Source organism: Etheostoma cragini, chromosome 2 (assembly GCF_013103735.1).
Source record: "Etheostoma cragini isolate CJK2018 chromosome 2, CSU_Ecrag_1.0, whole genome shotgun sequence".
Lineage (NCBI taxonomy): Eukaryota > Metazoa > Chordata > Actinopteri > Perciformes > Percidae > Etheostoma > Etheostoma cragini.
The window spans coordinates 8,288,882-8,301,748 of NC_048408.1; the positions used below are offsets into that span (position 1 = coordinate 8,288,882).

The 12,867-nt window shown below is 44.2% G+C and overlaps 1 protein-coding gene across 13 annotated transcripts in view; it reads right to left on the bottom strand.

The window, feature by feature from the left end:
* Positions 1-131: 131 nt before the first annotated feature.
* The window catches only part of htt (huntingtin), a 33,743-nt gene continuing 21,007 nt past the window's right edge, over positions 132-12,867 (bottom strand). For 5 of the 13 annotated variants that reach the window (XM_034885861.1, XM_034885832.1, XM_034885852.1 and 2 more), the window contains 22 exons: positions 11,842-11,977; positions 11,586-11,708; positions 11,274-11,481; positions 10,849-10,994; positions 10,392-10,569; positions 10,194-10,298; positions 9,827-10,011; positions 9,622-9,748; positions 9,307-9,410; positions 8,845-8,999; positions 8,609-8,748; positions 8,437-8,522; positions 8,102-8,232; positions 7,375-7,507; positions 5,920-6,075; positions 5,596-5,786; positions 5,356-5,470; positions 4,389-4,602; positions 2,742-2,961; positions 2,319-2,481; positions 1,094-1,254; positions 132-942 (listed from right to left, as the gene is read on the bottom strand). In XM_034885861.1, the coding sequence (XP_034741752.1) occupies positions 729-942; positions 1,094-1,254; positions 2,319-2,481; positions 2,742-2,961; positions 4,389-4,602; positions 5,356-5,470; positions 5,596-5,786; positions 5,920-6,075; positions 7,375-7,507; positions 8,102-8,232; positions 8,437-8,522; positions 8,609-8,748; positions 8,845-8,999; positions 9,307-9,410; positions 9,622-9,748; positions 9,827-10,011; positions 10,194-10,298; positions 10,392-10,569; positions 10,849-10,994; positions 11,274-11,481; positions 11,586-11,708; positions 11,842-11,977 (3,391 nt within the window). In that variant the 3' untranslated portion in view covers positions 132-728. Of the gene's footprint in view, positions 943-1,005; positions 1,017-1,093; positions 1,255-2,318; positions 2,482-2,741; positions 2,962-3,999; positions 4,603-5,355; positions 5,471-5,595; positions 5,787-5,919; positions 6,076-7,374; positions 7,508-8,101; positions 8,233-8,436; positions 8,523-8,608; positions 8,749-8,844; positions 9,000-9,306; positions 9,411-9,621; positions 9,749-9,826; positions 10,012-10,193; positions 10,299-10,391; positions 10,570-10,848; positions 10,995-11,273; positions 11,482-11,585; positions 11,709-11,841; positions 11,978-12,867 lie in introns of those variants that run through there. The other 8 variants (XM_034885901.1, XM_034885812.1, XM_034885843.1 and 5 more) reach the window with 6 other exon arrangements.

The following is a 12,867-nucleotide window of genomic DNA, read 5'->3' on the forward strand; positions in this document are numbered from 1 at the left end:
AAAAAAAAAGGTCTTCAAATATAGTATTATTGAAAACATAAGCAGGCATTTCTGACCCTTTTGTGTCAGCCCATTGTCAGTGTCTAAACCAGACCTTAAGCACGGAAAAATAGGTGCATTAAAACTTTAAATATAGTAAATACTTTGTATCTTCTTTTTACTGTATTTTACTTCACTGACATCACAATACTCAAGCAAGTCCTCACAGGAAAATAAACAAATCCAATTTATGTGTTTGAATAATATTAGATGCATGTTCTAATCAAGGTGCTGGGTACGAGGTGTTCAAGGTGCTGTCATTCGTCTAGAGGAATGGTCTGTGGAGGGAGGGGGGAGGGGACCAGTTTGAAGGCTATGCAGCCGGTGTCCTTTATAGAAAAAAGGGCCACTTTTCAAACATATTCATGTTCTTTTCCATATGTCCTAAAACTGACTTGGATTCAGATCTCCCTTTGGGTTTTCTTTAGCTTGCTCCATTGAATCCCTCATGGTGCCTCAATTTATTCTACTCATTTAACATCGGTGTAGAGGAGGGAAAAGGATGAGGCTGCAGTAGATTTTTCTAATGAAACAGTCTGTTCTCCCCCTCCGTAATAACTCAAGGGGGAGCCGTTTATGGAGATCTAATTTCTCGCCCTACCACATTTCTCTCTAATCTACTTTTCTCCCCGTGCTGCACCCCACCCGGCCTCTCTTTGTGCCTTCATGTCTATCTTAGCCTGTTGCCCTCAGAGTGATGTATCCTGGTGGATTGACTGCAGACAGCCCAGCAGCCGGTAATAAGGGCTGCCTGGTGAGGCCACAGTCTCAAAGACGGACTGGAAGGCCCTGCGGTCCAGCTCCTCGTCAATCTGGTGCCGGTAGAAGTCCATGGCCACCAGACAGAACAGGTTGACGTCCACCATCTCACTACAGCCCATACGGCTGATCACGTGTGGCAGTCTGGTTAAGAGGAGAGGGGGGGGCTAAGGACAACAGACAACACTGTTTGGTTACTGTAAATTTACACTTTGCTGCTACATCCCCACATACAGTATAGCCACAACAACCCAATCACTGTCCTGCTCATGTGATTCATGTCACGCAAGGATACAGGGCTGAGATCCACTGGGAGGTGGACGCAGAGACAAAGAAACAGGAGAGGCTCCACATGGCCATGGCCACTGGTGTCCGCTGGGTGAAGTTGGACAAGGACAGCAGCACCCAGTCTCGCACCATAGAAGACTGGCCAGTTGCATGAAGGGTCTGAAAAACCTGAATGTGGGTGCAGAGCAGAGGGAGAGGTAGGACAAGGAGAGGAATTAGACCAACTAACAGATTAAAAGGACGGGTATGTACAGAAATCCTGGAGGAACATTCATTACCATTTTTAATACTTTCTCAATATTATTTTAAAACCAACACGCCATTAGGTTGCAGGTTTCTATGGCAACACATTTCTAACCATTAAACAGAGACTAAGATTTATAAAACTACACCCTCTTGGCCAATAGAACAATGCAGATAAGGAAAGTCAATAGAATAGATTGAGACCCACTGACTTTGGAAACATCTTGCATTTACTGAATTCCAACTTCAGAATAAAATCTCATTTTATGGTTTATTTTCTATTTTATTTTCAGTTTCCTAGAGCAGTACGTGTTGCAATCAACATTTCCAGCCTGTTTAAATTAACACTTGATCTTAAAGAGTCAATCAATAGAACCACACAAAACACTTTCAAAACTATCAGTTCAGATTACTCATTAGTGCTATCCTTCCCTGACACAGACACATTGGGTGTCAGATGTCTTTGATCGTCATTTTGAAATGGGAAAAAAAAGGCATCTTTTCAAAAATATTTAAAAAAATTCTGCTTAATTACTTTTTTTCTATCAGTTTGAGAAAAGCAGCTGCAGATTCTCCAATGTCTTCAACAAAAACAATTGATCTCAAAAAGCGCCACAATATTTACACATTTTAGGATAACTTCCATTTTAATAAGCATGGCTGTTTTTTTTTCTACTCTGTTTATGGTTTTAGTTACATCCTTGGACAACAACTAGAACACCGGCTTTGCTCTAGCTTAATGTTGTCTTGGCAACGCATGGTCTGATTGGGCAACAAAAGAACTGCTAGGAAAGTCAAAACAGAGGTGCCAAGTAACAACTTTACTGAGACTGGACTTTATTGGAATTCTGTTGCGCTCTTTTGCTCATTTCTTTGCCTTGTGGCCCTCATGTACAGAATATTAGTTCTTTTTTAAAATCTTGTTATTGTTTTGTTAAAAGTAATTAAATGGATTAGTGACATTTGCATTTGCATGTCCTGCTGCTGACCTTGTAGACGACAGTGGCCATGAATTGTGGGTAAGGTTGCAGATTGGACAGAAACTCTCCGATGACCTTGTTCATGACGTCTTGTGGCGGGAAGAAGTCGTCCAGAAACTGGGGCAGAATCCTGGACACCACCCGAGCTTCGCTGGGTAAACCTTTTCGGATTCTGCAAACAGGAAACCCCAGAAGAGGAAATGATGATGGGAAACAGAACATGTGCTGCTACGCTTTTTCAAAACGTAGGTCAGCTGGCACCATCAAATATTTTGCCCACCCCGTAGAGGGCAAAGATGAACAAAGAAAGCTGATTTGTTAAGAGTGAAGTGCAACCAATTGCTTTTTAGTATTAATACAACTGTGTGCTTTACTTGTATAATGGAGGGTGTGGGGGTGTCTGTGTGTGTGTGTGTGTGTGTGTGTGTGTACCTGTCAAAGAGCACAGAGACCCTCTCCATGGCAACAATGATCGACTCGCTGTCTGGGGCCTGAGGGTCAGAGTGGGCGGGGCGACCGGCAGGGCTGGCTTTCTCCTTGCCTGAGGAGAAACCAACATGACCTGCCGTGACGCCCACCGCCTCTGCTACGGCAGAGCCAGAGTCAACCTGACCTCTAACCCCTGTCACGTCTGAACCCGACGCAAGCACCGCTGAGAGGACGAGAGGGGGGAGGGGTGGCACCGGTTGAACCAGTAGGGGAGAGGTTAGAGTAGGGACACTGATATTACAATATTCAGATCAGAATTTAGTCAACCTCAAACTGAAAATTGGTGAAAATCTGGGAGCTGGCTTCAGTCAAATCATCTTCTTAAGAAGTAGGTATACTAAGTGACTGGTGCTTAAAGTATTGATTTCTAAGGTCACGTTTTCAGGGTACGTTACATGCTGAACTATCCTCTCCTGCCTCAGCTTGCTTTGCTATACTGCCCAAAAAGAGAGTAATACCTAAAGTTCTAAATCAGTTTGCATTTTAAAGAGCCGTGGTTTACTTAAAGGGTTTGCTAGCTAGCTCTTTGCACCAAAGAAGAGTTCTTTAGCTAGTCAGCATGCAGGCCACTATATGCTAAGGGTTATTCTAGTTAGTAGGGGTTGACGTAGGGGTTAGAGGTAGGGTCTACCAGAGGAATGTATAGAATACATGTATCACAGGCTGGAAGCAAGAAGAAGTTGTTTGTAATGCCTACATGAGCATTATTAAAGGTTGTGCTGGAGAAAGATGTCTGTTATGCTGTAAAAAGAGATGAATGTTAATCTAATAGAATTGGTCAGCATGATAAAGACATGCAAGCGTTAATGGCAGTGGGTTTCAAGAGGGTAGACATGTAAACAATTGCAATGTTAGCATGTACTGTTAGCTGCATGCAATGGTGGTATGCACAATCAGGCTAGTATTAGGTATTAGTAGCCAGGCTTGGTTAGTATTTCAGTAGTCGTAGAGGCAGCTATGTTATTCTTAGGATTGTCCCAGTTCTGCCCCATGACACTTCCCCTTTCTTTTAGAGTCACCCTCAACAAGAGGTAAGCAGGGACACACCAGCCAAAGCCAAGTGAAACTGGAGTGGAGGAACATGTTTTCTCTTTTTGTGTCATTATGTACTTTTGTACTGCATTACTACTATTCTAATTTTTAGCAGTTTTTGACAGCAAAGGCAAATCATTTGTGTGGGAGAGTTGGAGGGGACAGCCACAAGGGACGTCGCTACATTTGCCTGTATATACTATTGGGAAGGAAGAAGTCTACGGTAGAATGAGTGTACAGGAAAGAAATGGGAGACATCCTCACTTAAGCTGTAATGACATTAGTTAAGCTTGCAGACCTTCAAGTTTAACCATTAGTTAATTAGAAGGCCACAGTAGTTTAACTAATAAAACTAGTCTAATACTTGTTTAGAGTGCCCATGCAGGCAAATTAGCCAGCCAGTTCAACCCCATGGGAAGGAGTTTGCAGTGGGTTGAGAAAGTCACAACAGCAGTAATGGAAGCACCAGTCCCTATACAATACATGCTGGAGATTTTGGCGGAATGCAGGATGTTACATTGCATTTGTGGGGGAACCGTCACATAGAGCCCTTCTTACCAGTGTACATGCAGGTGAGCATGAGGCCCAGGGCAGCCATGGCTCTGTGTGGCGACGGCATGTTGACTCTGTCCACGCTGAGTTTGACCAGCGCTTCTCCGTCCACACGTGACAACTGCTCTGACAACAGGAGGCGCTCCAGACCGCGCAGCACACAGTGATAGATGACGGAGGGAGTGGAGTCCTCGCTGGCCGACACCATCACACCACACAACTGAAAGACAGGAGGAGGAGCAGGAGTTTAAGGAGGATAGAGAAAGGGATTTGGACAGATGATAAAAGAAAAAGGATGCATAATGTTAGACACAGTGAATAGTGAACAAAAAAGTACACCAGCATATCAGCAAATTAACTTAATGCCAATTCATTGTGCGTGTAAAAAAAATCTAATTGGTTAACCCTCTGAGGTCTAGGCCATTTTTTCCAATATTTGGTGTGCCTGGTCTCCTTGTGTAATAATGCTTATATTACCTCAACCAAGTTATGCACAATCAAGTTATATACATCTTTTCTTTCAGGAGAACCAGGGTGGGCTATTAGGAGATGCATGCTGCAGGGATGTCACATGAATGTATTAATTGTTATATGACTGTAGAGACAAAAGAAAAGACCAAAACAGAATCTTACTAAAATGTATTGAATCACACAGAGAAAAATATTAAATAAAGGCTTTTGGAAATTGTTTTAAGTCTTGGCAATCAGGGAAGACAAAATAAATGGCAACTAACAAATATATCAACTATATTGATTTACCATAAAAGTTCATATGCTTTTATCTAAAAAGTTAGTTGTGTCGGCTTCAATGCCTTATCAGTAGGCCAAATCACATTCATTTTGACCTCCGGGCTTCATTCTGCCATCTCTGCCAGGCCTCCGTATTTTTCGTGCACGTACATCCGCACCCACACACACCCCAACACACACCCCGCTACGCATGTTCATGTTATATCACACACAGAATGTTTACCTGTATAATTCCGGCCATAAACTCAGCTCCTACATCCAGAGGGTAGTTCTCCATCATGTAGAAAGCCACTGCGCACATTACCAACACATGCTGCTGGTTATGCAGGTTCACACAGCTGCAGCATAAAGAAAGAGGAGACATTCAGACAGTAGTTATTTATTTGAAAAGTGAAGGGTAGCACCTAGTGGCCAAATGTTACACTGCATTCTTAGTCCTAGAGAGAAAAAGAGAGACACTCACTGAGCAATAGCCCTGAGGTTGGACAGAAGATACTCTGAGACAGAGGGGATGAGTTGTTTGGCCGTCTCATCCAGCAAGTCACACTCCAACACATACAGCACTCCATGTAGAGCCCCCATGCGGCTGGGCAGGTGGGTGCTGCGCAGGGTGGTCTCCAACAGGCGACACACAGGCTCTGCTATTGCCTTGTCCTAGAAATACACATTTAGACGCTTTACACATTGTAGAATATAAGATTATAGGCTACTGGTACACTACAACAACCAATCTCAAACCCACATCCTTCTCCACTGTCGAAAGATTCCCCCCCAAACACACACTGACCATGCCCAGAACAGCAGCAGCCTTGCAGATGGCAGGCACCAGGTATTGATTGAGGATCTCATCCTCTGGCGGGTGGAGCTTCTGCAGTTCCATCAGGGTGGAGAACATCATGTCAAACTGGTTCCGCTCAGTGAACAGGTCTGACACCGCCAGCAGCTATAGAGAATGACAAGAGGGGGAAGACGGCAGAGAAGGTGAGAGGAGAGCTGACCCCTTGGTCATATACCTCCTTGTCCTGGGCAAGATCATGAGACACCACATAATAGACTTTCACTGCAGACGACATGCAGCTCTTCTTCTCCACTAAACCTTCATCTCCCCGTCCTCCCACATTACTAAGCAACTGTCTTCAAGCGATCCCAAACTGGATGAACACAAACTTTCCTAATGGCAATAAGACCTGTTCATCGGCTCCAAATCTACTCTTTCAAAACATTACTTCAATGTTACCATAGATGAGACCTCAGTCCCTCTGTCAATGAAAGACAAAATCCTTGGTCTCATTCTGGACAGCTCGCTTTCATTCAAATCCCAGATGAAAGCAATTAACCAAACCGTGTTCTTTCACCTCCCTAACATCTCCAGGCTCAGACCCTCACTGTCACAATTCAGTACTGAAACCCTAATTTATGCCCTTGTCACATCTGGACTACTGAAACTCCCTTCACACCTTACAAACAGACTCCAACTCAATCAGAACTCTTCTGCTAAAATTCTCACTGGTACCAGATCATCTGAACACATCACACCCATCCTTATCAATCTACACTGGCTCCCTGTGCACTACCATATTGAATTTAAGACCCTCCTCATCACCTACAAAGCACTCCATAATCTCGCACCCAGCTACATTTCTGACCTACTACCAGGATATGTCCCTTCTCGCTCCCGCAACTGGCCTCCTTCTCATCCTACATTTCCCCTCTCCACCATGCGGGCCAGGGCCTTCAGCTGTTCTGTACCACGACTCTGGAATGCTCTCCCCTCCATTAGACAGGCGGACAGTCAATTCATTTAAAAGAAATGTTGAAGACCTTAAGAAAGCTTTTAATCTTTAAGTCTTCATAGTACTGCATTGTCATAGAAACCCTCCCGACACACTTTTTACTGCTTTTCTGACGTTTTTCAGCACTTGTCAGATGTTTATTTGGTTAAATGTATTTCTATGAAGCTAAATGTATTCTATTTTCTTCTTTTATGCCCTCTTAAAGATATCCTTGTGTATCTAGAAAGGCCAAATAAAAATGTATTATTATATCTGAAAGAATCCCATCAAACATTTCTTTTTCCAGAACAGACAACCAGGTATGGCTTTTTATTGTCTGCGTCCCAGAGTGAGGACAACTAGGGTCTTTGTTTACAGTTTTTCCAAGAATAATTTGGAAATCTAAGAGCATCCTTGAGTGATATAAATGAACAGAGGACAGGCTGAACAGTGTCTGCATCGTAGCTCACCGATCGAACAACTTCACTGACGAGGATGGTCGGGGTCCTCCTGTTACTCGGGGAGCCAGGGATCAGCCACTGGCTGTAGAGCTCCAGGAGAAACTGGGAACATGAATGAATATCCACACCTGCACGATGCTTCCTGAAAGCACAGATAGACAGCAGTTATGTTTCCATCGGGCAAATTTAATGGAGAGAGGTAGCAGTGTACAAGTTGCCCAGAATACAAGAGTGTGGCAGAGACATTTGGTATAAGCAAAACAACCGTTCACTGCTGTGTATATTCAGTGTGCAGGACCATACGATTCAAGCTGTTGAACCAATTTACCCCACCAGGCTGAGGCACAGGCACCAGAACTCCACTACGCACCTTGTCCCACAAGTGCACGGCGCACCGGATGGGACCTGTATCCCAATCCTTCCCCCATCAGATCGATACCGATGACTATAGTCATGTGAATAACATGTTCGCTACGTCACAACTTGTTTGGCAAAGCAGTTTCCATCTCCCCTTTTGTGCATTAACTCTTTTTCAAAAAAGAAGAAAAACAAAACCTCAAACGAGAGTGAAAATATTTTACCGTTACCATCAACATTTGCAATAATGCAATACCTCAAAATGCGGGTAAAAAAACGTTGAGGGAAACATGACAAGTGATACATCCCATTGTGCATTCTTGTTTCAGTGCATGTGTGTTGAGACTTTAGAAATTTATAAGTGACCTATCTGACTGACCTAGAGTTGATAGGAGAGATGGGTGGGGAGGTGGGGGCTGGAGTGTCTGCTTCATCTTCTTCATCCTCACCCCACTCTTCCTCCCTCAGTGGGGTGATGTTGTTACCTAACCACACTGAGTGAATGGAGACCTGTAGAAAGAGAAGAACAAAAAAAAACATAACATTGTGTGCCACTAAAAAAGAAATCTATTCAATATTAATACTGTGCAATATCATTACTCCACACTGCATATAAACCACACTTATTTTTTATTTGTATATAGCGTCTTAGAACTGTGCAATAGAACACCCCCCCCCCCGCTTCTGCACCACTTCTTTTTATGCATAGATTACCTGTCCCAGTTTGTAGTCCATGTTGCCCATCTCCCTCTCTGTGTTGATCTGAAGTAGCAGCTTCTCATGGCTGATCAGCGTGCCTGCTGACGAAACATTTAACAAGAAATTGGAATGGTAGGTGCAAGTGCAACAGCTGTGGGTGGAGTGAGAGACTTTGTGAATGTCTTACCAGCTGAGGCCGCCGACAGCGAGGGTACTGGATCCCAGGCGTGGTACGGATGGTGTGTATGAACATTGTCTCTCTTAGACACAAGAGCCTGAATCTCTCTCTCCACCTCGCCTCTGATCACTGCAAGTTTCCTACCAAACCTGGGCACACATAATATCATTTTAATATCCTTGCATGCTTATTCTGGGAAAAGTACTCTCGGTAAAAAAAACTGGCTGCACAGCTACTGTTCGTACCGGGTTTCTAGGGCTTTGAGGCTCTTGTTGCGGGGCTGCTGTTCCAGACAGCTGACTGCAGGGTTGCCAGCAGTGGGAAGGGTCATGGCACTCAGCACCAGGCTGGTGATGGCCTGCACTGCTAACACATTCAACTGGGTACGCTCCAAGTCCTCCTAGAGACAAAATGATAAACAAAACACTGAGACCAACGGAAAGGCAAAAATGAGAGGGAACTGAGGGCTATAGAATAGTTTCCCGCTATTTATTCCAATGTGTCTGAGGTCTGTCATAAAATGCAGAGCGTGTATTTTTTCAGTGCTTAAATGCTGAATATACACAAATCAAATGCTTGCACGTTTCTTATTACAGTAAGCAATTGTTAGAGTTCTTATACAGGCAAATAGGAGTGATGAGTACTGTAGTCGTGTCAACCACACTAACCTGCTGTGTGCGTGTGTGTGTGTGTGTGTGTGTGTGTACCTCCTGCTGCGTCTCCTCCTCTTGGTCCATAGTGATGGGTTGGGTGACCAGCACCCCCAGCAGTGTGGCCCAAGTCTCCTCAAACTGAGTCCTGCTGCTCCAGCCTTAACACATCGCATCAAAACCATTCAAAAGAACATACTTTATGCATCTGTCACACTGAGTGACACCTGAGTGTCAGATTTTGGTCAGTTTACTCTACTAAATCATTCCAGATGTGCAGTGATAAGTAGTAGACAATGCCACTGATGAGATAAATATGAATAACACAATAAAAAAGAAAGCCCATTTCATGATGTGTGCCTGTTTCTGTACCCAGTGTGTTGATGCGGTAGAGGAACTCTCTGAAGACATCCTTTTCCTGCAGGAAGTCGACTGGGATCTCAGGCAGCGTTGTGCCGTACTCTCCTCCTGGCTGAGGGGACCAGCCCAGTTTCCAAACCTAAATAACACATAATTTTAACAGACCAATAGACTCCTGTGTAATACAAACTCAAAGCATAATATTTCACACACTGACCAGTGGAGGTACTCGGGTGTAGCTGTTGACCAGAGGCAGTCGGGACAGACTGATGACAATGTTACGTAAGGTTGGTGTGAGAAAGGCGGGGAATGCACGGTTTCTATGGTGACCCAGAGCAAGGATGCTCTGCAGGCCATCCACCAGCTCCGCCATAATCTCACATGCTTGCCACTCGCACAGGTCTGTAAGACACAGGTAAAAGCTTTAGGATACGATATGAGGAAGATGGCAAATTCCCTCGGAGATCCGACTCAGAAGATATGACATAATTTGACATCAAACAGACGGCCGAAGAAAAGCCCTGAAAATACTATAAAAACAGGACAACCCAGCAGGTTTACTGAATCTCAAAGTGAGTGCTCACGGTCAGTATGTGCCGAGTCCACTTCATCTCCTTCGGCGTCTCTCTCTGCCTTAATTTTCTTCTTCTTCTCTGGATGCAGAAGCTGGTCCCCAGGACTAACAGCCACTGGGGGGCCAAGACAAAATGTTTGATCAGCATTGACATGACATGCAGAAAGTTTTAGTCCAAGGGAGTCATGGCATGTGGTGGCCTACTCACCTGCTACAATAATCAGGCGTAGGCAGTAGATTAGAGAGCAGGTGTGTGTAGTGTACTCTAGGGTGGAGAGCTTGTTCCAGACGCAGGGCTGCTGCAGGGCCAGACACAGGCACGACAGAGCCCACTGAAGGTCCACACTCAGGGGCAATTGGTTTTGGAGGAGATGCCATGCTACCACCTGGGCAAAGACAGAGACATACCACGATGGAAGATTAGGAAATCACACCTAACAACATAATTTGAAGTAGAAAATTAGGATCGAATTGTGGGGTCCAAATTATGTTCGAAAAAACAATACACCAACATTACAACTATTATATGACTGGCACTAAAGCCTGGAAGTCTTACCAAACAAGAGAACTAAAGTTCTTTCAAATCCTTTGATTATATGAATCTATAAGCAAGAATCAGTCAAACAAGTTGGAAAAGTCCCATGGTAACTATGCGTTTTTTTTACCTCAGCGGCAGTGCAGGTGAAAATGGTGATGAGGTGTTCCTTGTCAGAGGGGATATGTAGTGAGGGAGGCAGCTGGCTTACACTCAGCAGGTACTGGGACAGAGCTCTGCAGAGCGACAGAACCCTGGGATAGAAACTCGGCTCATCTGAAAACAGACACAGAATGATGACACGACAGTGCAATAGGAGAACATTTCTCCTGTAACATCACCCCTCAGATTTAGGCTTCAAACCAACATTCTGCTTACAATACACAATGCAAAGTCAATGCTTTAAAAAGGTAACTACATACACAATAATGTCACCTGAAGTTCAAGTTGTATTTTAGAGACTTCAAAATGACTCCATCAATGACAGTATATGACATAACAGAACTCTGACTTCTATGCTTTCATCCAACATCTCTCCTTCCCTTCCACTCTCACCATACGCTTCAGCCAATTGGCTCCAGTAGAACTGGGGCTGGGCAGCTGGCAGGAAGGACTGGTGAGGGACAGGAAGTGACCCGGTGACCCCTGCAAGCCGCTCTAGGGTCACCTGCAAGGCTGTCTCCAACAAGAGCGCCCCTTGACCCCGTGCTAAACGCTGCATGCCCATACTTAGGCATGGGCACAGCAGGCTTAGGTTGAACTCCTGGATGGGGGGGGGGAAAAGCCAGGTTCAGATGCAATATAATCTAAATTTGATTCATCAATATGGTCAAGAGTATTTATCCTCAAGGTCTGATATCTGGGCACCTGGCAGCTCATGATGTTAAAGAGGTCAGTGGGAGGTAGTTTGGTGAGGAGTTCTGTCGTCTCCAACAGGGAAACATCTCCGCGAAGACAACACTGAGACTTCACCAGAGCCACGTACCACTCCTGAAAACAATTTTTTTTTTTTAAATACAAAAACTATGTACACCTCCAATCTAGACTTTATTTCCCATTGGAGGATCAAGACAGTAAAAACATGAAATACAGACCCACACACACTGATTCTCTATTCACTAACCTTATCTGCAATGACCAGCTCAGGGGAAGGTGGTGGATCCCCATCTAATGGGTGTGATGTCACAAGAGGTGTGGGGCTGCTGGTGTCGGCAACAGTGGCTCTGAACCTGTCCAGCAGGGAGTAGAACCTCTGATGCCTGAGATAAGAGAGATGAATTCAGTACCAGTTATCAAAGGTAACTTTACAGAGAATAGGTCTAGACCACACTACAATTTACAAGACCCAACCCTTTCCCCCAAGAGCAAGCATTTGGTGCTTAAACTTCCTTTAAAACAAGCAGAGTCTCAGACAGAACCAGGCTCTTGGCGGACTGGCAAATTTGTTTTGGTTTTTCAGACTGAAATCTGTCCTGCAGATGGATAACTTAAATGCCTGCAGCTAGTACCCTAAATTAACCCCTTGAGAGTAAAGGATAGGAAAATATTAGGGCTGTAATCTCCCAGTTGACTGGTCGATTTATTGGTCGATACGTTCTGGCTCAACCAAAATTCTGATTGGTCGATTTTTGCCGTGTTATTTCATCAGGTGGAAGCATAGTCTATGGGTCGAAAGCACTAATTGCTAATGGGGTTGTTTTCAGAGCATCCCTGTTTCACAGGTAACAGTATGTCTTTAGAACACCCCTTGTTTTCTCTTTTGTTGGATTAGCCCAACCCACTGGGGACAGATTGAAGAAAGAACTAGAAAGCCTTGTTATAGTGGTTTGCTGAATATTTATTTAATTGGGAGTGTTTAATTTACAGTCAGTCCTCCTCGACCATGTCGAAGACATCGCTAGTGTGGCAGCATTTTACAAAAATAGATAACGGGAAAAAGTCGGATGAAAAGTTTGCAAGTAACAGTTTGCTTATTGCAGCTGGACTACAAAGATGGCATATCACCTAAAAACGGTAAGCTAACTTGTCTGCGTTAGGTTGCCCTGTCTGTTTTGAGTAGGCTATATGAACATATCAGAATTGGCATAATTCATAGTCTAATAATGGTTTAATAACTACCGGCGCACCCTCCCACAACAACGGTAGCGTC